This window comes from Camelus ferus, chromosome 35 (genome assembly GCF_009834535.1).
Source record: "Camelus ferus isolate YT-003-E chromosome 35, BCGSAC_Cfer_1.0, whole genome shotgun sequence".
NCBI classification, from domain to species: domain Eukaryota; kingdom Metazoa; phylum Chordata; class Mammalia; order Artiodactyla; family Camelidae; genus Camelus; species Camelus ferus.
This window is the reverse complement of record NC_045730.1, coordinates 20912124-20936737: the sequence shown is the minus strand read 5'-3', so window position 1 is coordinate 20936737 and position 24614 is coordinate 20912124. Positions and strand designations below refer to the sequence as shown.

The window sequence follows — 24614 nt, the reverse complement described above, 5'->3', positions numbered from 1 at the left end:
ATTATTTCAATTACATGTCTAGGTGAAGCAACCTGGACAACTGTGAAGTGATTATCAGTGGACTTGATAAAGGTCATGGTACAGTTTTCATACTATGGAAAATGCCATTGCTTCAACTGTAGTTCTTAAGTAAAACCTGGGGTATTCCTACACAGCATGAGTGCTCTGACTGTGTAACACAAAGACTAACGAAAATTAAAGACAAGAATAGCAAATAAGTCATAACAAAATTGAAAATGTGAGTATAGATTTAATCACTTACACTAATTAGGACAAAATTAAAATTCTGTCACATTGCCAAAACATTTACTAAAATTGTATTATTTAAATGGCTATTTAATTTTTATATATTATCAGAGGATTTCATAAAATCCAAATTTAAATACTTTATTTAATATCATCTGAACATCTATTTAATGACTGGTTTGTCAACTCAGAATAGCATGGTAACTTTAATATATTAATTTTATTTCACATTCTTTCTAATAAGAACCATGACGGGGCAAGCATTTCTTAAATGTAAATTCTTAGAGTGTTGGCAGCTGGAAGCCAAACATAACCTGATTCAGGAGCCTGTTTACCTGAGAAAGTTCTCAGAGCACTCCCTTGAAGACCAAGAGAAGACAGAATTAAGAGTTTAAATATTAACATCTGGACCCCAAACTTTTACCCAAAGTCAAAATAATTTAGAATGACTGCCCTCCCTGCTCTAAGGTAACTTTGACAAAGTTCTGAGAACACCTCCCATGCAAACATGCCACTATTTAAGATAAGTGTAAAGTTGTGATAATATATGGAAGCCTTTCTTTGAACTCTCATACTTAAAAATCACGTTCAAGTTCCCTAACCTCTAATTTTTCAGCAAAGATCTTGAGATTCTATTTCTCCAAACCAAAAAAAATATACTGACTAACGCCTACCTGATCCAACTAGTTCTTTTAAGTAGAGTATGTCTATAATTTTGCAAAGTTGAAGAACAAACAAAAGACCAAAATACTGACATACAAAAAGCAATATGAAAATAGTTAGAGTGCTGTGAACATGACGAACATTTTCAATCAAATACTATTTTGTGCTGTAACTTAATAGTATCTGTCAAGGCATGAAGCTCACGGCAGGTGCGTGTGGACTTCCATGCTGTGGCTCTTACCTACTCAGAGATCATTAACTCAGGAGATGGAGGATACTCTTTGGGAAGCAACCAAGGCACATTTTCACTAAGCACAAACATTCTTAATACCATGCGCTTCCGGAATATTTGCTGGCATCAGGGAAGCTACCGGGATGTGACAGAGTTAGTTGGAACCATAAGGACTTACTCCAGAGAAAAGCTGGGTGTGTTCTCCACGCCGGTGTCGGCATGTCCCACGGGCTCCACACGGCTGCTGTCCTCCTCCGCCCCGTCCTCATCCTGGAGACGGCACAACACAAAGAGAACACGCGCTGGGTCAGGTCTCGCTCTCCGACGTGAAGGGAAGGAGACTGGGTAAAACTGGAGCCTAGCGGGGTCAAGACCATGTTAACTAGGTCTCTCCCCCGCGGGAACGAGCTTGCATGAGACGGCGGGTGAGCGCGTGGGAAAAACTGCAGGTTTAAAGCAACAGTCTCCCGAGCTGGTGCCTCCCGGGGTGAACAAGATGCCAATGCAATAAGGAAAGAAAACATTAGAACTGGTACTTAGGTCGACCTTCTTAGCCTATCATTTTTATTTCTCTTTTTGATGAATGTTTTAGGAAGTGACCACAATGTTTTAACACATTAACAGACGCACACTACTACGGATGCGTGTTTAACATTTTTATGAATCCAAACAGGCGAGACCATTAGAAACCTCAAGGAGCAGCAAAATCTTCAGTCCCCAGTTCCTAGAAACACAGCTTGTCAAAATGAGCATGAGTCAGTACAGTCCTAGGCTTAAATACTTCCTCCTGTGAAATTTCACACAAAGTTACCCTAAACCAATCGACTGACCATTTAGAGGTAAAGGCACTGAGATCTCAGCCGCGAAGAACCCTTCTGTTTACTCTGACACAAAGGGCGGAGCAGAGGGAAGGGAACGAAGAGCAACACAGCACCCGCCCCCACCGCCCCGACTGCACTCTTCCTCGTAGAATGCCAGTGCTTTGTAAAATTATATTCCAGCATTTTACAGAAATCGGGTAGGCATGCTGGTGCTTCAAAAGGCACATGTGGAACAGACGTGATGGTTCACAAAAGTCACTGAAATATCACCCAAGAGTATGCCTGACCTTACAGTCCTGGCTACTGTCTTTTCACTAGTAAAGCTGGCTTTGCAGGATCATTTGAATGCCTGATGGTATCAATGGTCTTGGGAATCTAATGAGAATATGCAGAAAAGCCACAGAATCTCCAGAGACAGTGGCAAAGAGGCTCACGTGTGCGTCACCTCGGTACCTGGTGCCTAGCAGGTACCCCACAAATATTTTGTGAATGGAAACAAAATCACCCCAGGAATCTCTGGGGTAATATGTTTCCAAATACAACTAAATAAAATTTATTTAATCTATATCTTGGAAGTTCATATGTATGATTTATGTACACACACAGCCTGTTAGGTTTACCACTCCTACTGTATAAATTTGGTAACAGTGAGTTCACATGCGAACTTACTAAACTACCAACACAACACTCCACCGTTAGAGAAAAATTTTATATTTTTAACCATGTATTTGACAGATTCATAGTAGAAACGTATATGGCATCAACAGAGACATCAATCCAAAAAGTGATAAGCAAAGGGTACAGGTTCCACACACAACATCAAACTGTATTTTAAATTACCGAAGCAGCAGGAAGGCAAAGCAGAGCAGCTGCTGATTCCCAACTGACCTTCCCACTGGGAATCTAAGGCGCCCAGTTTTCCTGTGGGTTCAGACAGGCTTTGTGTGTCCTCGGTGGTGGTGCAGCACACGGGCCAAGCTCCTGAAGACTGATGGTCCTGCGTCCAGAGTGCCCACCGTGCACCTCGCAGTCATCTATCTCTTCTAAGCACCAGCAAGTAATGAATTTCAAAAGTTAACCAGCATCCTGAACCTGCCTCAGATTCACTCTTAGAGGGTAAACAAGAACCCCCAAAGTGATGTTTTCCATGAGGGGTGGAAGGGAGACTCCTGGGTCAGAGACTTGGGACAGTTCATGACAGCAGCAGCACTGGCCAGAGCACCGCCCTTTCGTGCACTGACTCCTAAGCTAAAACCCCCACAGGGGACGTGAAGAGGCCCAGGCAACACTGGCCCACACCAGGAACCTGGGGCGCAGGGACCTCAAGTCTTGTAGACAGTCAGCCAGCAGGTCCCTCACTGCTCTGGAGGGAGACACCATCCTGCCAAGGCTGCTGCACACCCACCACTGAACGGAGAGCCCAGAACAAAGGCCTTTGTTCTCAAAATGCACAAAAATGCCACAGAACCATGAGAACTGCCTCCCAAGAACTGTTTAATCAGAGCATTGCCAAGTGGTAGCATCCATATGCTCACTAGCAAACTAAAACTAGGAACATCGTGAGCAACTGTTCTGTGGTAACAATGTCTTCTGAATAGTAGCATTAAATTCTACGAGATAAGAGAGTCATACCTTCTACATCAAGGAAAAAATTAATTTTCAATGCAGAAAAATATGCCCAGCCAAACAACATAATCAAGTGTGAAAACTGAAAAAAACTTTTGGACACGCTGAGTCTCCCCAGAGCTGCCCGGGGTCTCTTCTCATGGGTCCCCCAGACGACAGCTCAGGTGCAGGGAAGGAGACACATGGGGGCTGCCCGCCAGTGCCCCCGGGTGCACAAGCCCCTGCCCCGCCCCAGTCAGCCAGTGCCTCTCCTGAACCACCACCGGGCTAGATGTTCACAGCTGTCCAAGCCCAGATGCAATTTGCCAATCAAAATAATTAAATCACCACACAAAGATAGTTTACAGAAACTTTTATCAGGTTTCCAGAAAAAGGCACACCCCCCTCAAAAAAAAAACACCCAAGTTTTTAAATTCTCATGCAGAAAGGGAACTCTAACTTCACAGATTTTTTTATATCCAAAAAGCTACATGGATGCCGCTGCAAACCGGTACATGATTTGTAATTAGAACACTTAAAATTTGAATTGGATCCTATGTCCTTCACTCATCATACAAGAGGACAAACTTTATAACTGGTTTGTTTACAACACAGAGACAATAAAAGCACACTGTCTGCTTCACAGAACATAATAACACTTCGCCCAGAAAGCGATCAGTAAAAATCTACATTCAAACTCGGCGATTTTCAGAAGTAGTTTAATCATTCTAAAATACTTTTATCAAAAACTTAATAAATCTGCACCCCTATCTTTGATTTTTACGTTTAGGAAGCAAGAAAGGAAATGAAAGTTCCGATGATACCCTGTTCAACAAATTTACAATATTTTTCCTCAAGTGTTTTTATTATTATTCTTACCACTAAAATAATGTAATTGGTCCAATTATATTGCTACACGATGCTCAACTAAATGATCTTTTTCACCTTTTCAGAGGGTCTCCAAGTTTTTCTGACCCTAATGAGAGACACTAACTATTAGTGAGCTAAAGTATCTCAGAGAAAATATTTATTTGAAAGTTGACAGCATGAATTAAGCCACGTTTGGGGGGTATCACATTTGGTGGGAAATAATCCCAGGGGGAATCTGTTTCCAAGTCCCCGGAGTATCACAAATAGGATTCCAGAAGGCTCTGTGTTAATGCTGCCACAGCTTGATTAATTGGCCAAATCGCCAGGGAGAAGTCATTTCCCGTCGTGTATGGAAAACAACTGAGAACATCTGGGAAGAGGCAGCTGAAAATGATAAATCTGTGGCCACCTCGAAGGAAATAAAATCAGGAGATGTGTGATGTATCTCTACTTCAAGGTCATTATATTCTTCTACAGTAAAAAAAAATTTATAAAAAAAGAATTCAAATATTCTTAAGGACAGACAACATGAGATAATAAACAAGACTTTGTAAAATATGAAGATCTTCTTGTATCACAGAGGGAAGCTAACAGCTGTTACACTTGTAAAGGCAATGCAGTTCCCTATAACATAAGTTCGCTCCCCAGAACCCAGAACCAGGGCCAAGTAATTCTGTATGAAATGAAGAATTACTCAGGACCTGCAATACCGGACAGTGCCCGTGAGCTGAGTCCCCTGAGCCGAATGTCTGCCATTTTCATCTCAAGCTAATACTGATCAAATGGAACGGCAAACACAGCACTGAACACAGTCCATGAAATTTCCATTTATCACAGAAATGAAACATTTCCTGTCTTGAAACATACACACCATGACGCCACACAACCCCGGGCAGGAGACGGGTCTTCAGAAGAACAGCTGGTGCTGATTTATGAAGCTCTACAACCACAGAGAACAGCAAACACTGGGTATCATGCACCTGTGACATGCCGAGTGGAACCTCGAAGTCAAGTTCCAAGACGTGAGTGGGCGTCTCGTGGATCACTCAAGGGTCAGGCACAGGGGAGCCTTCGTGTCTGACATCTAGTTCAACACGCAGTCATGCGCAGGAATCTCCTTCACTCCCCGCTTCCCTTTCTCCCAGGCTCCACAACACATGAAGGAAGCCTGACACAGAGAATTTCCTGAGACCACTGAACTCAACAGCCGACTCCAGCGTCCCACGTCTCCTACCCACGTGGTCCCAGATGCCAGACCACGTGAGTACCTCTCTCCACATCAGCAATACTGAGGCCACTTGTTCTGCATGGAGAACCTGCCTCTACACAGCTCAGCTCCCCCCACACACCATGGCTGAGGGCACCCAGTAGGTGACAGGATTCTAATCAGCGTAATCAATCTGTTTCAGGTGTGGCTTCTTCACCAGACTGACACCCACTGGTTTTCTTTGGAACACTTCTGAAAAAAGAGTCTGATTTATGGATTATTGAAATGTACTGATTCTATAATCTGACCAGTCTTGCCTTTCTAACAACAACACTTCAATCCTTATTGAGGTGACATTTTTAAATGATTTATTTTGGGGGTGAAATAAGCAACACATGGGTAAGTAAACAACATTTATCTCAGTGGTGAGTTAGAAGACCCTATATTAAAAAAAATTGATAACTATTTTCATTCAAAAAATCAATTTCTCCTTGGCTTTAAAATGATTTCAAAATAATAACTGATTTGTTAGTGTAGAAACTAAAATACTTTGAAAGTTTTATTTAACTCAATAAAAAAATTAAAAATCTAAACATGTTATTTCTTGCTACCGGTAAATGCGAATCATTTCGTAAAAAGGCAAGAAACCCGAAGTTTTTTAATTTTACAATTTTAAAATAAAAGACAAAATAATTGCTACAATATAGAGGACTCGTGATGCGCCAATTACTAAAGAATCCACTTCTCCAGTCCTCAGTACAGCCTCAACTTAATCCTTAACAGTGCAACCCTTAAATACAGACCAACAGACAAAACGTAAGGGATTTTTTCTATGAATTAAGGTTATACAAGTCATTTTTCCAAATGCAACCACATGACAAGTTCCCAACTCTTTGAGCACAACATAGTTTGGAGAAGCAAGTGATGTTGCTGACATGCAAAATATCTGCAGATGAAGTTTACCAACCACACCGCCTGAAGTTGCGTCTGGAAGCATCTGGACCCGCCCAGCACGTGCAGAGCTGCCATGCGTGACCACCACGTCTTACCCACCACGTCTTACTCACCTCCCCGGCCCCGCTTCTTAATCAGAATGAAGGAAACCAACCTTCTCTACCTCATAAGTTTGCAAGGGTGGACCCGTGGATGGCACCACAGGCAAATTTTCAGAAAAAAGAGAAAGAACCAATCTTACTGAACATCCATAATGCGCCACTAACTGCATATGCAGTCTTTCATTTCATCCTCACAACAAGGCTGAGATTCTTATTATGAGGAAACGAGGCTTAGAAAAGATTTCGGATCTCTCTGCAGCAGCAGGTCTGGGAGTGTGCGAACTGCACGGTGGCCGGGGCTCTTCCGCTCCACCACGTTTTCACTCCATTTTACTCAGGAAAGAGCGACCCAGCACTGTTAAATACTGGACGTGACCCTAGTCAGCCAGAGCCAGGGTCTGTGAGAAAAGGAAATGTAAAATTTATGTTGTAAAAAAAATACGGAATTCGGAACACACAATACATGTACTTTCATGCAGACTGAGAATCACTATTAAACGATTTTTGTGTGTGGATTTTCACTTCAGGAGAAACAAACAACGGACGTCAGGAAATCAGGGCGGACGGATTACAATCGGTGTTTACCGTGTCTCTTTCTAGGGTTAAGTATTTTACAATGAGCATGAACCCTTCTAGAAATAAAGGGGTTTTTTTATTCCTTAAACCTTACACTTTCACTAATTTTGTATTGCATAATACCCCTAACATTGTAATTTCTCTGAAAAGTGACTTTTTGAAGAATCAAGAAACTAGTAAGAAAATAAACATTAGAAGGAGGGACAGAAGATGGGACCGTTCACTGGTCCTGACGTACGTTGTACTGAATCAGCCCTAGAACTTCAGCAGAGATTTTTTTCTTTAAATCAGCGTTTCGGTGTCGTATCTTGATGGCAGAAAAGTTCGAGAAGAGAAAAAAGATGGGAAGATGCCACACCACACACATGAGAAGACATTTCTGGGGGAGGGCACAGCTCAGGGGAAGGGCGCAGCTCAGGGGCAGAGCGCGTGCTTAGCAAGCACAAGGTTCTGGGTTCAAGCCCCAGTGCCTCCACTCAAAAATAAAATGAATAAATAAAACTAGTCACCTCCCACCGAAAACAAAAAACAAGCAAACCAAAAGACAAAACAAAACAAAAAAAGATGTTTCAGTCAAACAGAACCAGAGAAAGTGGTGCTAAGAGTGAAAAAGAGTCACAGCACAGCAAGTTCACCGCTGGGCACTGTGTCCATGAAGACCCCCGAGGCTCCCCCCGGGAACCAAGATGGATGGATTTTTTACCCCTTTTCCTTGATGATAAATACATATTTCAGCATTATTAATTTTGAAGGGCTTATTAAAAACCCTTCTACAGTTCCCAAAATTCTACACCTCATTATTCAAATGGTTAATAAACAGGCACAGAGCAGCACGTGGTCCTGTAACGGAATCCACTCGTGTAAACGCCAATTAGAGCCCATGTCAGTTTACGACTTTCCAGGGCAATCCTGTAATTTCACAAATGCAACTCAGTCATTAACTTACTTGAAACCAGTAAATGTCTTGGATGAAGTAGCTTCCAAAAAAAAAAAAAAAATCTCATTTTCATCATTTTCACTCAATTTTCTAGTTAAATTTGATGAAGCAAAAGCAAGTGGGCAGATATCCTGGGCATCAAGAGACTGAATTCTCGCAAACAAAACGAAGCCTGCTGTACATTTGACACTAGGCGCACGGCAGTGACGATCATTCCGAGTGCTCAATTTTAAATCGCAGTTCGAAAGTTTATAATAAATGTAGAGTCTAACATTAATAAACCTAATTAGCCGTGTACTGCATTGTCCTTAGCCTGGAACGTGACGCACATGCCAAACAAAAATTAAGAGATTAAACAGACACACTAATTCAAACTAATAAATACGCGTTATAGTTGGTGCGGTGCCTTAGCCTAGTGGTCAAAAGCAGAATTGCCGCACAGAATGGTTCTGGCCAGTTACGTAACGTCTCCATCTTAGTGAACCCATTTTATAAACTGGGAATCTACTGAGTTTCTGTGAGGACCAAATGAGTTAATTAACATCAAATACGTGGAAAACTGCCTACTACGTAAATAAAACTAAAACTTCACGTGTGATATGTCATTTGGTTTTAAAAATAATTCTGTCTTCTACCTTACATGGAACAGAAGTTCGGTCAGAGTGACTGAAATACGCCGTGCTTTCTGAGACAGCTGAGCACTGATGCAAGGTGACTTCTGCCTTTTTCACCTTACTTTTGATATTTTCCTCCATTTTTTTAATCATATAAATTTTCAATTTCACACAGTAATAGTAATAAAATACATTTTAGTGAATGTATCATTCCAAATTTTTCAGAAACCATTTTTAATAATTTAGTATTTCATCAACTCACTTATCATGCATGGGACATTTTTAAACTCCAGAATTATGGATTTCTAAATAAAAACACTTCATTATTTAGGATTATTTTCTGTGAAGAAAGAACAAAAATGTTTCAAAAGACATGATCATTTTATTTTTTTTGTTGTTTTTTGAGGTTTTTTGTGGGGGGAAGGGGAGGTAATTAGGCTTATTTATGTATTTATTTTTAGAGGAGGTACTGGGGATTGAACCCAGGACCTCATGCATGCCAAATATGCACTCTGTCACTTGAGTTATACACTCCCCCCAACATGATCACTTTAAAGGTACTTAGTTCCAGATTACTTTCTAAAAGGACCAAACCACTCGGTATCACTGCTGGCCTCATATCAAACCACCCATTTCACGGCTTTCCTTGTCTGTCTCGGGAAACACTCTCCATCAGACTCTTCCATCCATACTTGCCTTGAGGAGAGACAGGATCTCTCTCAGGCACAGGGCAGGCACCCTTACCACCCAACACAAAGACCCAGGTCTCCTACCCGAGCGCTCCTCTCCCACAACAACCCACAGATCACACAGCCTCCATCTAGGCCCCTGGGCGACGCTGCCATGGTCCAGGGGTCGGGGGCTGAGCTGCTCGGCTGAACTGCTCAGCTGAACGGGCCGACGCGGTGCTGAAAGCAACGGTCTTTCCTCTCTGACCCAGGGGTCCCCTGTCTTCCCGCCACAGTCCACGGGTCCTCGGAAGGCTGGCTTGTTAGCTGCAGCTAGGATGAAATCCTAAACCCTCTCAGTCCTTGACTGGCTGCCCTGTCACACTCTCACACACACTCACTCACACACACACTCAAACACACTAACACACTGACTCAGACTCACACTCATACACACACACACACACACTCTCAAACACACTCACTCACACATTCACACACACACTCACAACCACACACGCCCCGTAGCTAATCTGACCAGCGGGAAGTCACACTGCTATTCTATTTGAATTCAAGATTTCTTAAAAAAAAAAAAAAAAGACACAAATGAACTTATCTACAAAACAGAAACAGACTTACAGACAGAGAGAACAAACTTATGGTTACCGGGGTAAAGAGGTAAATTCCAACTGACAAATGAATTAGCGATCTCCTCAACTTACGATGGGGTTATGTCCCAATAAACCCACAGAAAGTCAAAAACGTAAGTCGAAAACGCATCTAATACACCTAACCTACTGAACATCACAGCTCAGCCTGGCCTGCCTTCAGTGAGCTCAGAACACTGACATTAGCCCACAGTTGGGGCTAACACAATGCCTGTTTTATAATAAAGTGTGGGACATCTCACGTTATTTACTGACCGCTGTGCTGGAGTGAAGAGCAGAGAGGCTGTCAGACCCCGGCTGCTCAGCCTGCGATCGCAGGGCTGACCGCGGGCTGCGACTCCTGGCCCCTCCCTGCCCAGCGTCACGAGAGAGAACTCAGACCCACACCACCAGCCCAGGAAGAGACCCAACTTCAAAGTTCCAAGTGAGGTCCCTGACGGATGCACATCGAACCATCGTAAGTCAGGAACAACCAACACATTTCTAACAACTGCCCCCACGACGCCAACAGCAGAGGACCCTCCTCATCTGAAGCTGTGCGTGGCTCACTGCAAACAGAGCATGCGGCTGTGAACGAACTGGAGTGGCTGCAGGTGACCCGCACCGGAGCTCTGCGACCTTATGCTCCTCACGTCAAGATGGCTGGGCTGAGGCTGTGAAACGATTTTTACTTCCTGAGCCACAATGACCACGTTCAGACAAGACTGAACTTACTCCGCTGTCTTAGAGAAAATGACAAGAATCTGGATTACACGCAACTCCCCTTTCCCCACGTTTTTCAGAAAAATTTCCAACCTCCAGAAACCTGAATAAACACACTCAACGCGCCCACCCCCGAAAGTCACTTAATTGCTACCATTGTCTTCTCTCTCGTGTATCTCATTTTTAAACCACTGACATGAGGTTACCGTAGATATTCTTAAAGGTGACCTGAGGATAATGAATTATTTTTAAAAACAGAAAATGGAATCCAATTGTCTAGGCTTACTTTCAGTTTGGAGAAAATTTTCCTAAGAAAATGATGAGTGTACACCTTGATGGTTTTCAGTTACCAGATGCACTTATTTCTGTTCAGCTTTGCTGATGTTTTCAACTTCCCTTCCCCCCACCCCCAGAAAAAGGGGAGAGGGAGGAGGAGAAGTTGAGGTAAAACTACAAAAGATGAGAAATTTATGCGGTGAGATTTCACCAGTGCTTTCCCATGTAGTACAAATGAAAACACCCTCGGTTTGACAGATCACAATGCGGTTTTATGAATGTTTCCACAGAGGGAAAGGACCAAGGACCAACCCAGAAAGGGTCTGGTTTCCAAAAATGTGGGGGGAAAAGCAGCAAGGTGAGACTAAAATCAAATTTAGAGAATGAATAACTCTGTGTAGTAAACGCATACTTACAAAGGTGTCTCTCACGTCTGTGAAAGTAAATCCATGTCACAATTGCACATTGTCAAAGATCTCGATGCACTAACCCCTCCCTGAGAAGCGTTAACTCTACGTGCTGGATGGATGAGCAATAAATTTTGAGATTTAACAAGGAAATTTTTAGATGTTTATCATGAAATCTTCAAGACAGTAAAGCACCGCGGTTGGTGATCGATCACCCGCGCTTCAATTTGGACATTCTCCACGTTCCCGGGGTGAACGGGAAGTGACTGCTGTTCCCCTGGACTTAACCTTTTGTCTCATAAATGAGAGCAAATAAATCAGCAGTCCATTTAAACATCCATGATTTATCTGTTTAGAAATCTTTAATTTACCAGTGTTTACGGAGTGACAACCCTCGAATCACGGCCCTGGACACAAGGACACTTAATCTGTTCCTGTTCCATTTGCAGAGGGCAGGTGGTCCCAATCCTGTCCTCTGGGAATGCACTTAACATTTTAATAAAAGACACTGTGCATTTATAAACCTGAATATTTTTAAAAGGGTGATTTTTAAATATTGAAACATTAATTTAAAATTGATCACCAAGTAAATTTTAAAGAAGATGTTGAGTGTTGAGGGAAGAACTGGGAAGAGGGAGCAGAAAGAAATGTCACCTGAATCAAGGGAAGCCAACCCACCTCCGCTCTGGAGCGTGCTTGTCTCTTTAGTCGCTGTCAACATCATAGGGGGTGTTTCCCCATCCTCACGTCTTCTCATAAAGGACCACACTGGTGCTGGAGCGCACACACTAAAACATGGAGGCCCCCTGTCATCTCTGCAGTCCAAGTCCCTCTTTAGACTTTGGAAAAGAGTCCTCCAACTTCCTCTCTGTCACTGTGCGTCCAGGGTGTGCCTGTACCCTCAGGTATAATTTTTATTGAACATACTGTGTGTTCAATAAAACATGTAGTATGTTTTCATTGAAACATGTTATGTTTTCTCCGTAAAACTTAACATGTCATGGGAATCTTCCAATACTTATACGGATATTTTTACCTCAATTAGTTTAATGGCTGAAGCGGCCCCCACAGCACAAACACATAATGACTGAAAAAGCTACTCCGTCATTAACAGACAACAGTAGCTTGTTTCTAGTATTGTTTACAACCATCACAATTAACATACTTATCCCCATGCAAACATTGCTCTGTAGGTAACACTCCCATCAGTCCAGTTTTGAAATCAAAGATGTATTTTGTCAAATTCACTTTTGGAAAGTGGTATTGGTCTTTCTGTTTGACAGATTTCACTTAGCATAACACCCACAAGGTACATTCATGTGGTTGCAAATGTCGAGATTCCCTTCTTTAAATGGCTGAACAATACTCCATTGTGTGCGGGCATGTGTGTGTGTGGTGTGCACACACACATCTGTATACAGTCACCTATCATGAACACTTCATCTGTTTCCATGGTCTCAGCTACTCTAAACGATGCTTCAATGAACACGGGGGCTCAGGTATCTTTTCAAGTTAATGTTTTTGTTTCTGTGTTTTTTAAATTCAATTAATGAGCATGCAAATCACCACGCCTTGGGGTGGATGCTGGGTGTGATCTAATCAAGTGAGAACCTGACAAAACCATGGGTCCTTTTCCTGGGGACAAGCTCATACATTTTTTAAAGTCTCTTCCTTATGAATCCAGGGAGGTCTCACCCCTCTGGCCACTTACTTGTTCAATGACTGGATGCCTCTGATGGGCCAGGCACTGTCCCAGGCACCGGGGACAAAGGAGGGAACACAGCAGGCAATACTGCTGCCCTCCTGAAGCTTACGTGCTAACAGGCAGGAACCGAAAATTTACAATAAATTAGCAAATTATATGTATTTAAGAAAGTGCTGTTAAAACCAGGCTGCAGTCAGGGCAAGTGGGAATGAAGGAGGTGGGGAAAGGAGCAACTGAGAGTTGTCCCCGGGGCTAGGGAAGGTCTCGGTGAGAAGGTGAGAGCTGAGCACGGATTTGAAGGACCGAGACAGTTAAGCAAGCCTGGGAGAGCCTTCCAGGCAGAGGACCAGAGGAAAGGACTTAAGAAAGCCTGTGCAGTTGAGGAACAAATCTCAGACTTCCCAAAACTCACCCAGGGCCGCCCATCCCAGCCCTGGTAACCTCCATCAGCAGAGAAGCTTCCTTTGTCCATGTGGTTATAGTAAACGAGATCATGGCATGGACTTCAGATCTAGGAGGACCTAGACTTGAATGCAAATTGCCCTGCTCCCTGTGGGACTTTCAGCAAGTCACAGGACTTTCAAGGCTCGTTTCTCATCCAGGAAATGGGGATAATAATGCTAAACTCATTGGTCTTGTATAAGGACAACACAAAGTAAGAGCTTAGCCCTGGGGGTTAAAGCAGACTGAGTACAGTCAAAAAAACTGTATTATAAACATGAAAGTTGCTAAGAAATTATATCTTAATTGTTCTCACCACAAAAAAAGAAAAGGTGACTGCGTGACACGCACTGCATGCGAGGCACTGACTTAACACCACAGTGGTAACCGGGCCGCCGAACATAAATGTGTCAAGTCAGCACTTTGCACAAGTTAAACTTATGCAGCGTCATATGCCAATTATTTCTCAATGAAAAATAAATAAAATGAACACACTCTTAGTTTAAAAAGAAAAGTTTAGCATAGTAAAATTCAAGAAATGGTGTATCTTGTTATCATTATTAAACAAAAATTACCCTAACTAAATACAACATAGAGGCACATACACACACACACACTGACTCTTGGGGTCAAAGAAAAAAAAAAAGCCGGCCTATGTTTTGTTATTAAAATTGTTTCTATGAGAACCGAAGTATTAAGGCATTAAATTATGTAATAATCACCCCAGTTTTCCAGACCACCTTAAAATCCCAATGAATTTTTTTTAATTCATAGAATTGTTATTACAGTTCAAATACGAACAACCTGGCAAATTTATAATCCCAAGTGAAACTGAAAAGAACCGTGAAACTCTTGGCCCAGTTTTTATTTTCTTATTCACAAGAAGTCCCTAAGTAATATTATTTTAGCAAAAAGCAACTCACCACACACTGAAGATTAACTCTTAAATTACCTCTTATACTGAAGCCCACATGTATTTCTGTATCTGAAGTGTTACAGACCATCAGACGCAGTGACGTACACATTAACATCTTCCCTAAGAGTGGAAAAACAACAGAAGAAGGAAGCTAACATTTGATGGCAAAGAGCTTCATTACGCAGAGCGACGCATGCCGGGCGAACAAATAGCCACGTCATCCTTTCCACCAAACACCGCAAGTTTCTTAGCATGAACACAGAGTTTCATAGTTAGAATCCCTGGGAATAAGAATCCGGCCCAGTGTTATTTAATATATTCACAGTCATCTGCTCGAAGAAATAGAACTAGATATATTCCAGTAACACAAACCCATTTAGGTCAGTAGAAACCAGAAGGGCTTTTGAAAGGCTCCAGAAGGAACTAACCAAATATGAAGGATGATGAAATTTGGCTTATTAACGCGAGGTAATCAGGGTTCCCTTTAACTTTAAATTTTAAGCAAACAGCGCTTTCCCAACGAGCAGTGACTTCCTCATGTCAGAATACACCTAGGCAACAACCCTGCCCATCGTTCAAAAACAAAGCACCTTCCTCCTGTTTCTCAGTTTTTCACGTTTCATACCTCCCATGTATTCAACACCCTGGAAATCGGGGGCCCGTCCCTTCGTTCTTCTGGAATTGCTGTGAGCCACTTTTAATGCCTCAATCACAGAAAATCACATCTTGATTATTACCAAGACCAATGGATTCTACCTCCTAATATTTACTAAATTTACTCTTCTTATCTTCCCTGCAACAGCACGGGTTTAGGAAATTCCTTCTATCCTCCTATTAATGGGGCTTTCTCTTCTCAAATCCATGTTCTGTGTTCTTTAATGGTGAAAGAAACATGTATATTTGAGTCAGTGTGACAGACCAGACCCCTCTTCTCCATCACCAACATTTTCTTTGCATAATATGTGTTTGAACCCAATGTAAAGTCTAACATCCATCTTGTCCACACACGGACACTAGACGCCCATCACCAGATTTCTCACCAACAAAAATTCTCCCAATTGTCATGTTTCTGTGAGTTGTCTCCACCAGGGAACCACCACAACCTCTCAAGACCAAAGTGAACACCATCTAATTATCCAAAGCAGCCGTGGCATTCTGGGGTGGCGTCCCAGAGTATCCGTCCAACTGTCACATCCACGGTAACACTCACGTGGTGCCTTTCCCCACCTCTGCCACTGCAGCCCGGGCGCACGACGGTTCCAGTCCTCTGCCGACCCAGGAGTTCGTGAGGTGTCCAAGAGCAAGGGTGGAATTACTCTGGTCAGTATTGAGCAACGATGCCTACAGTCAATGCTACAAAATTATTTAAGTGAACTAAAACAAAGGGGCAAATTTAGCATTATATTTTCTTTTCTTTAAAGGGACTGAGACAATCCCTTCATTTTGGTGGGCGGAGGGTGTGGTTAGGTTTATTTATCTATTTATTTTAATGGAGATACTCGGTGCCTTGGATAGCCTAAGCATGCACTCTACCCTCTCCCCCAAAATTACATTTTCAGTCGCAGAACAAACCTGGCTTAAAGATTCCTGTTGTTGAAATGCATGCCCCTCTTTGCAAATGCACCCCTTGCCCACAGAATTAAGAAGGAGGGAGGCCCCCAGTGAGTTCTAGGTTAGGCCCAGCCATAGCCATGCTGGGGAGCAGGATGAGAGTGATCGGGCCTCGTAGAGATTAGGAGGTGGGGAGGCAACGGTTCGGCACGGGAAGGAAGAAACAGATACCCAACACGGAAATACCCCACAGAGACACACGGAAGATGGGAGAGGGGGCAGGGCTGGAACGTGCTACTGCAACCAGAGAAAATGAGAGAGATAGAGAGAGAGAAAGAGAGAGAGAGAGAGAGAGAGAGAGAGGGAGAGAGAGAGCGCGACACCAAGGCCCCCGCAAGGAGGGCAACTCCGCTAACATAACCTCAGGCAACACCACCACCCCCTGTGCACCTCCACGGCTCCCCAGCTTCAAGCCCAGAAGCCTGACTAAGGAGGAACCTCTTCCCACTCCCCTGCCCCCATTAACATGAAATGTTTACATCAGTGTGACTTACAAGACTGCCCTCAGGGCCTAGTAAGATGAGAGACAATTGCCTTCATTTCAAACAGTTAAGTCTGGAAGAGAAGGACAGATGTGTACAAATAAATTCTTCAAAATAAAGATGAAGGTGAAGAGACCCCTCAGGGTGGGGATGGAGGAAGGAGACCGCCAGGTAGAAGGACCCAAGGCCCAGGAGCCGGAGTCCAGCCAGCGGGATGAAAGGACCAGGCAAGGGGACAGAGCAGCAGCTCTGATCCAAGCCACTGGTCGGGGAGTGGGAGCAAGAATTGGTCCCTTCTACGTTATCAGCCAAGGGAAACCATGCAGAAACATTGCAACTAAATGATTTCACACACATGGTAACCATGCAAACGCCAATGAAAATCTGCTAGCAAAGCAGGATGCTGCACCAAAGCGAAGAGAGGTGGCCTGGGCTGGAAGGGCTAAGGGAGAGAGCTCACAGTAAATGAATTCTCTAGAAACCAATGGGCATACACGGAAATTTTACTTTAGAAGGCACCATCTTGGAATAGAGTAAAATGCCTCTACAGGGAACCTAATTAGTAAAGATTCTAAGCGGACTTGAAATAGGAAATACCATAAAACTAATTCCTTTGTGTTTCAGAGCCAAAAGTATTTACAGCGCAGAACCTGAGAAAGACTACGAGTTTGAATGAGGAGAAAAAGAAACAGGAAGTCTCAGAAGGGGGGGAGAGCAAACTTTTATGTGTCTTATGGGCTGCTAACTGGAATATATTCATGAAATGAGGCTCTGGTTATGTTTACTTCATCTGGATACCTCTTTAAATTTAAATAAAAGATCAACCCAGATGAGATGCATTACAGCCACAAATAAATAAAAATGCTTACAAGTAAATAAAAATCTGTTGTACGTACAGGAAAGATGCGTAGCCGGGGGGGGGGGTACTTTTTAGTAAGATATTAAGAAACATCTTACAGGAAGTGTTTACAGTTCCAGTACAACCAGAAAGATAGGCTGGCTGTATATCCTGGCTACAGTGTTTTTAATTATCAAAGGGTTTTAACCATACGTGTATGAAAGAACAGCCACCTACCTCATGTGAAAACCACAAAGAGAACACGGACTAAATACTGTAAATTTGTTTCAAATAAAAATAATAATCTACAATGTCTGAACGTAGAATAGACTGTTGTCTAAATGTAATTTGCTTACGATTCTGTCCCACAAGGTCTCACGAGTAAGGAGAAGCAGCAAGGTGAGCACCTAACGATAGAACACGTCTGCTGAACCTTTAGAGAAACCACTGGGGTGGGGCAGGAGGCAGAGCCACAGTCAATTTTATATTAGATTTTGAATAAATAGCACCTTATATCATTTAAAAAACATTCATTAAATAGTGAGCTACATTATTTTACTAAAGTCTATGAGGTGAGTTCTACTATCTACCATTTTACAAAAAAGGACATTTTTTAAGAGACAAATCAACGTGATCACATCAGAGAGCTAAGGGCAACAAAAATCTAACTTTTTCTGGGTCAAGAGCATAAGCTGTTAACCCCCGTGGTAAGGACATTAAAGCTTCTGGACAACTGTATTAGCAAGAAAGAGGTAATTTCCCCGAATGTCCAGATAAGGAAACAGCCACTCAGAGCGTTCAGGCTAGTAAGTCCCTCGGGCGGGGATCACATCTGCGTCTCCAGACGGTGGGGGCATGCCACCAACCCCTCGCAGGGGCGGCACCAGAACATCTCCGACTCAAAAGCAAGAAACATTAACACCTGAAGTTATGTGTTAAAAAAGACGAGTTGGTATTTTGTGGAAAGACTGTGAACTGCAATCAATGATTTGGGTTTCCTCAAAATTTTATCAGACTCCCAGTTTTCCAGAGGGACTTTTGGAATATTAGTTTAAATTAAGTGACCACTTCAATCCAGGTTCTGCCCCCGCAGGAAGTTAGAGACTAGGCAGCTTATTCAAGACTCCAGTTAAGAGGCCTGGACTCGGATCCAGTCTTGGTCCTCTCCTGGCTCCCGCCGTTCCAGTCTCAATCAAGCACAGGGACGTCTCACAGCAAGCTTCACAAACACAGACGATCAAAGACTGAACCAAGTAATCAATGGACACAACACTGACTCAGAGCCCGGGGGGACCTCTGAGGCAAAGGAATAGAATATTTATTTAAAAGGAAAAAACAGAAGTCTGACAGAGCACAGAAGATGAAGCCTAAAAAAGCTAAATTGGATTTTGGATTACAGAGTATACAGAATTCCAAGTTAATGAGTCTAATTTTAAATCAGTGCAGGAGGGAGTCTTTTTCATGCTTTTCAACTTGGAGCTGATGCAATACAAAGGGTGATTTGAAAGATTTAAGCAGGTAGGAATACACAGAGTTGACCAAAGAAGGCACAGATGGCAGAGGGAAGCAAGCATGACATCAGTCCAGTCACAGGGAGCGCGGCTGGAATGAGGGCAGGTGCTAAGAAGGCAGAAAGCTCCGTGCACGTGGGACACGTAGCACCTGGCCAGAGAGCAAACACGAAGCAACAGGAAGAAGAGAAAGAAACTAAGTTTGAAACCTGGGAGGCTCAGGGCAAAACTACAAGAAGTAAGAACATGGTTGACAATTATTGAGTTTTTAGGTCTAGGAAACATTTGGAAATTAACTATAGACAATTTCACGGGGATGAGGTCATTCTGGCACACAGAGCTGCGAGGTGTTACGCAGCTGGATGGAGAGTCAAGTCCAGAACAAGGGGTTTCAACCCACACTGCCCTTTAAACAAGGGGTCACTTCGCCTCTGCCTGGGAGAAAGTGTCAAGATAGTTCAAAGACGTCTACACAGAAGAAGTCAACTAGTTTATTTGTGGGCAGCATGAGGCTGGAGGGACGGGAACAGAAACTTAAAGGTCACGGCAGGGAGGAGCACATGGGCAGAGCAGAAGAAAGAGATTTCTGCAAATAATAGGAGCAGCGAGCTTAGAGACAGAAGTGTCAGAGAAGCAAGAGGAAGGGTTTCCAGGCATGCAACAGACCGAAAAACACTAAATAACAGCAGAAGGGGAAATGTGCGCGCACCACGAAGAAGACATCTCCACCACCATAAAAATCCCCTGCATATTTTACCATTTCCAATATATTTAATAAGACATGCGGTTGGTCTATTTATAAAAATCCACGAAGTAAACAACACAAGTTAGTTAAATAATCATGTGTACACTAACACAACATGAGCCCTACTCAAAAGCGAAATTTAAAAAATTCAGTCATTACATTGAGCCACAGAAAACACATCAAATCATTGCCTAAGTCAAGTCCAATATCAGACAACTAAATTAGCAGAAAGTTTAACACATAACTCAGTGGAAAAATCTTTGTAAAATAACAAACATTATTTTTATTTGAATTGAGACCTATTTTCCTTGGCCAGTCTACAAAAATATGTTTCTCTTTCTATGAGTTCAGGACATTAATGCCAAAATCTCAGCCAAGGGTTTATGAAAGTATTGCTGAATTGGGTCTGTTTATGATTAAAATACAAAGTTCTCAGGAAAATTAGTCCCTCCAGGGATGTAAAGTATGAGTGACTCCGAAAGCCTAGATTTCTGCTGATAGAATCTTGCTTTCCTTGCCCTCCCCTCCAACTTTCTCCAGTTTAATCCAGAAGAGACTTTTGAAAAGCTAAACATTAAATGTGAGAAAAGATATACTACCTATGGAAGAATATATATTTTTATCAGAATGTTTGCTATAAAAACGTTTTTAAGAGGACGGTTTTAGGTTCACAAATTACAAGCAGAGGGCCCTTTACAAGGACAGATTCAAGGTGCAGAAGGTCCGCTCAGATGCAACTGCTGTGAGGGAGACGAAGGCCACCAGGAGTTTAGTCACGCTTCCCTCAAAAGCCAACACAGACAAAGCCCTGAGAAACAGAAATGGGCCACATGCTCAGTAAAGAAGAAACACGGTAAGTGCTGGGATGGAAAGAGAGAGACTGGGAAACTGCCGCGTGCTCCTGACTTCGGTTTTGGCAGGAGCAGGTGGGGGCATCTCCAGCAGGGGCGACTTCCGAGCTGTGACCAGGAGGAGAGGACTGAGGAAGAGGAAGGGGACAGTTGCCCGGAATGCTCGAAAGGCCAGAAGCACAAGAGCAGGAGGGATCTGAGCCCGGAGGAGTCCAGGGGACTGGCAGGGCGGGAGAAGCCAGTGAGGGGCCGGCAAGAAGACCCCTCCACACACAACAGGAACACCAGCATCCAGACTGGTGCTTAGTGAGTCTTACTGTGCGTTACACGCTGGGGTTCTGTCGGCAACGGGGATTGAACCGAGGACCTCGTGCGTGCTAAGCATGTGCTCTACCGCTGAGCCCCACCCCCACCCTGTTGGGTGCTATTTTAAAAGTTTTAGATGATTTGTCTCATCTAATCTTTACAATCCCCTGAAAGGTGTCTTAGAAAGTTATGAAACTTGACCTGAGGCTTAGAAACTTCAGGAATTCGCTCAGCATAACACAGGCTATGAAATTCCAACCCACTCGGCCTTCAAGCTGCTGCCGCCAACCACTCCACTCCCCACGGCTCCAGACGGTGTTCCAAGCACTACCGGGGGCCAGCTCTGTGCTGCCCGTCACTCTGACCTCAGTAGAGACACAGGGGAGGCGGGGATGCTGATGCAGTGACCCAGGTGAGCGCTGACGGCAGCCTGACCTCGGGAGGAAGGGACAGGAGTGGAAGCACTGGGCAGGTCTGAGAGACATTTAGAAGGAGACCCTCCAGGACTGGAGGTAGAGAGGAAAAGAAACAGGAAACAGGAGGAAAAATACTCAAACTACCACTGCTTGGTCAAACGTGCAAGCAGCAGGATCCCAGGCTGCGTCTTCTTCAGTGAAAATGCCTCAAAGTAACACGATCACCACCACATCCTGATGCCCACACATCTACACCAGTTCTCGTCAACCATTTAGTAAACTAGAACAAGTTTATCTATGCGCAAGAGATAGAAAAACTGACATGAGGTGCCCAAAACCATGGGTCACAGAATGGTAAACGACATTTAAATGGGGATGGGGACATACATTCTGTCTTTCTAGACACTTAAATGCAATTGGGAAATGTCACATTTGGTAGCTATGATTCACGTGATATTATCTTTACTCTGTGTGTGTGTGTGTGTGTGTGTGTGTGTGTATAACCATGTCCCGTCTACATTTTGATGCTGTGATGAACAGAAAATAATTTCAGAAGGAAGTCACTGCATTTGTAGCTCTCCTGGACACTTTCTTTTGCTACTGCAGGTGCAAGCACCTTACCAGCTCAACTCTTGAAAATGCCAGAAAGGGAGAAGTTTGCAAACAACAAGATTCATCTAAACCAGCTGCTTTGCACAGTAAACTAGTCAGCACAGGCGTCCAGTGACGGAACAAGGTGGGGGGGGCGAGAGAACAGGAGGATTTCAGTTGCCAACAATCCTTTGCAGAATGAGAAAGGTCACAAAGGAGACATCTGCTGGCTGTGATCCTCAAACCCCAAACAGACCAATCCCATCAACACAAATCTTGTATCTCAAGAAAATGAGTCTCAGTGGCAAATCCCAGCCGCCAAGGCCAACACGGGATGTTCACATTCAGGAAGAAGCTGAGGACTTTCAAAGGGGCTGTTTTCAGGCTATTACATAGAGCCTAAGGCGTAACAGGGAAACCCGTGTTAACGCAGAGATAAACCACACAGCACCTCCCCTTGGGCACCACCGGGTGAGGAAGAACCACTGATCCCGCTCCCGCGGGATCCATGTGCACAGGTTACTGCTGAGAATCAGCAAAAACCTCACATCTTTCAAGAATCATTTAATGAGCCACCGTTTTTTAAAAATCTTGTCCTTTTCCTGTCTCATCATTCAACTCATTTGCCTTCAGCAAATTATGCAAATAAAGAACAATTATTGACAAGACAGGGGTGGGCGAGGGAGGGGGGACAGTGGGCATATTATAATCTTCATTCATAAGAGAAAAATACTTATCAAATACCAGAGATTTAAAACATGAAAAGAACGCACAAGTTATTTCAAAGGGGAAATAATCGTTCAGAAAACCTCATTTGCCACCAGCAGTGAAGGAGGGTTCCCTTTTCTCCACAGCCTCTCCAGCATTTATCATTTGTGGATTTTTGAATGATGGCCATTCTGACTGGTGTGAGGTGATACCTCATTGTAGTTTTGATTTGCATTTCTCTGATAATTAGTGACATTGAGCATTTTTTCATGTGCCTATTGATCATTTGTATTCCTTCCTTGGAGAATTGCTTGTTTAGGTCTTCTGCCCATTTTTGGATTGGGTTGTTTGTTTTTTTCTTATTAAGTTGTATAAGTTGCTTATATATTCTGGAGATCAAGCCTTTGTCGGTTTCATTTGCAAAAATGTTCTCCCATTCTGTAGGTTGTCTTTTTGTTTTACTTATGGTTTCCTTTTCTGTGCAGAAGCTTGTAAGTTTCATTAGGTCTCATTTGTTTATTCTTGCTTTTATTTCTATTTCTTGAGTAGATGCAGCCACTGTGGAAAACAGTATGGAAATTCCTCAAAAGACTAGGAATGGACTTACCATATGACCCAGGAATTCCGCTCCTGGGCATATATCCAGAAGGAACCCTACTTCAAAAAGACACCTGCACCCCAATGTTCACAGCAGCACTATTTACAATAGCCAAGACATGGAAACTGCCTAAATGTCCATCAACAGATTACTGGATAAAGATGATGTGGTATATTTATACAATGGAATACTACTCAGCCATAAAAACCAACAACATAACGCCATTTGCAGCAACATGGATGCTCCTGAAGAACGTCATTCTAAATGAAGTAAGACAGAAAGAGAAAGAAAAATACCATATGAGATCGCTCATACGTGGCATCTAAAACAAACAAACAAACAAAGCATAAATACAAAACAGAAATAGACTCACAGACATAGAATACAAACTTGTGGTTGCCAAGGGGGCAGGGGGTGGGAAGAGATAGACTGGGATTTCAAAATTGTAGAATAGATAAACAAGATTATACTGTATAGCACAGGGAAATATATACAAGATCTTATGGTAGCTCACAGAGAAAAAAATGTGACAATGAATATATATATGTTCATGTAAAACTGAAAAATTGTGCTCTACACTGGAATTTGACAACATTGTAAAATGATTATAAATCAATAAAAAATGTTAAAAAAAAAGAAAACCTCATTTGAATTTTATGTATTTAACATTAACAAAAATGTTATTTAAAAGTTTCCAAGGGAGGCACCTGAAGAAAAATCTTTTAAACTTAATTTTCTTCCATAATATTATTGGGGCAAATTTGCTAACATTTTGTACTCCAGTAAAAAACAAACAATTATTTTAATAAATATTTGCCACTTAAAAATGGATTTTTTGGAGGGTTTGGACTCTCCCCTGCATTCAAGCTCTCAAAGAGTTCGCTCAGCCCCCAAATAACTCGGGGTTTGAGGGAAGAATCAGAGAAATTAAAGTTAGGGAAGGAAGAAAACACTGAGACCAGAAAGAACAAACTTCCGAGTGACTGCCATCCAAGCAAACACTGAAGACCTGGACTCGGCCCTGAAGGAGTGGCAAGGACCCCACTGCACCCCCAAGCGTGCCCTTTCCTCAGGGAAGATGGGGAACAGAGTGGCCCTTCTCCCTGAGGGGAAAGGGAGCCACCTTCGGCTCCCCTGCTGCCAGCTGTGTCCATGCCTTCCTTTTGCCCCGGGGAACGTGCAAGGGGGCCCCGTTTCACAGGCACATCTCGTCAGCTGATCAGATCTCACAGAACCTCGTGTTGCGATGTGATGCACGTGTGAATAGGTCTCCCGGGCGCGGCTGGTGGGACCGTCACCTGGTCCAGCATCTCCTGAGGTCGGTCTGGAAACACCCATTGAAGTTCCC

General features: G+C 43.1%; 1 protein-coding gene across 19 annotated transcripts in view; it reads right to left on the bottom strand.

The window, feature by feature from the left end:
- LOC102507360 (partitioning defective 3 homolog) overlaps nt 1–24614 on the bottom strand; it is a 456005-nt gene that overhangs the window by 263392 nt on the left and 167999 nt on the right. For all 19 annotated transcript variants that reach the window (XR_004317528.1, XM_032474041.1, XM_032474050.1 and 16 more), the window contains one exon: nt 1320–1411. Coding sequence is in view for 18 of the 19 variants with exons in the window: in XM_032474041.1 (XP_032329932.1) it covers nt 1320–1411 (92 nt within the window). In the remaining variant the exon portion in view is untranslated. The remainder of the gene's footprint in view (nt 1–1319; nt 1412–24614) is intronic.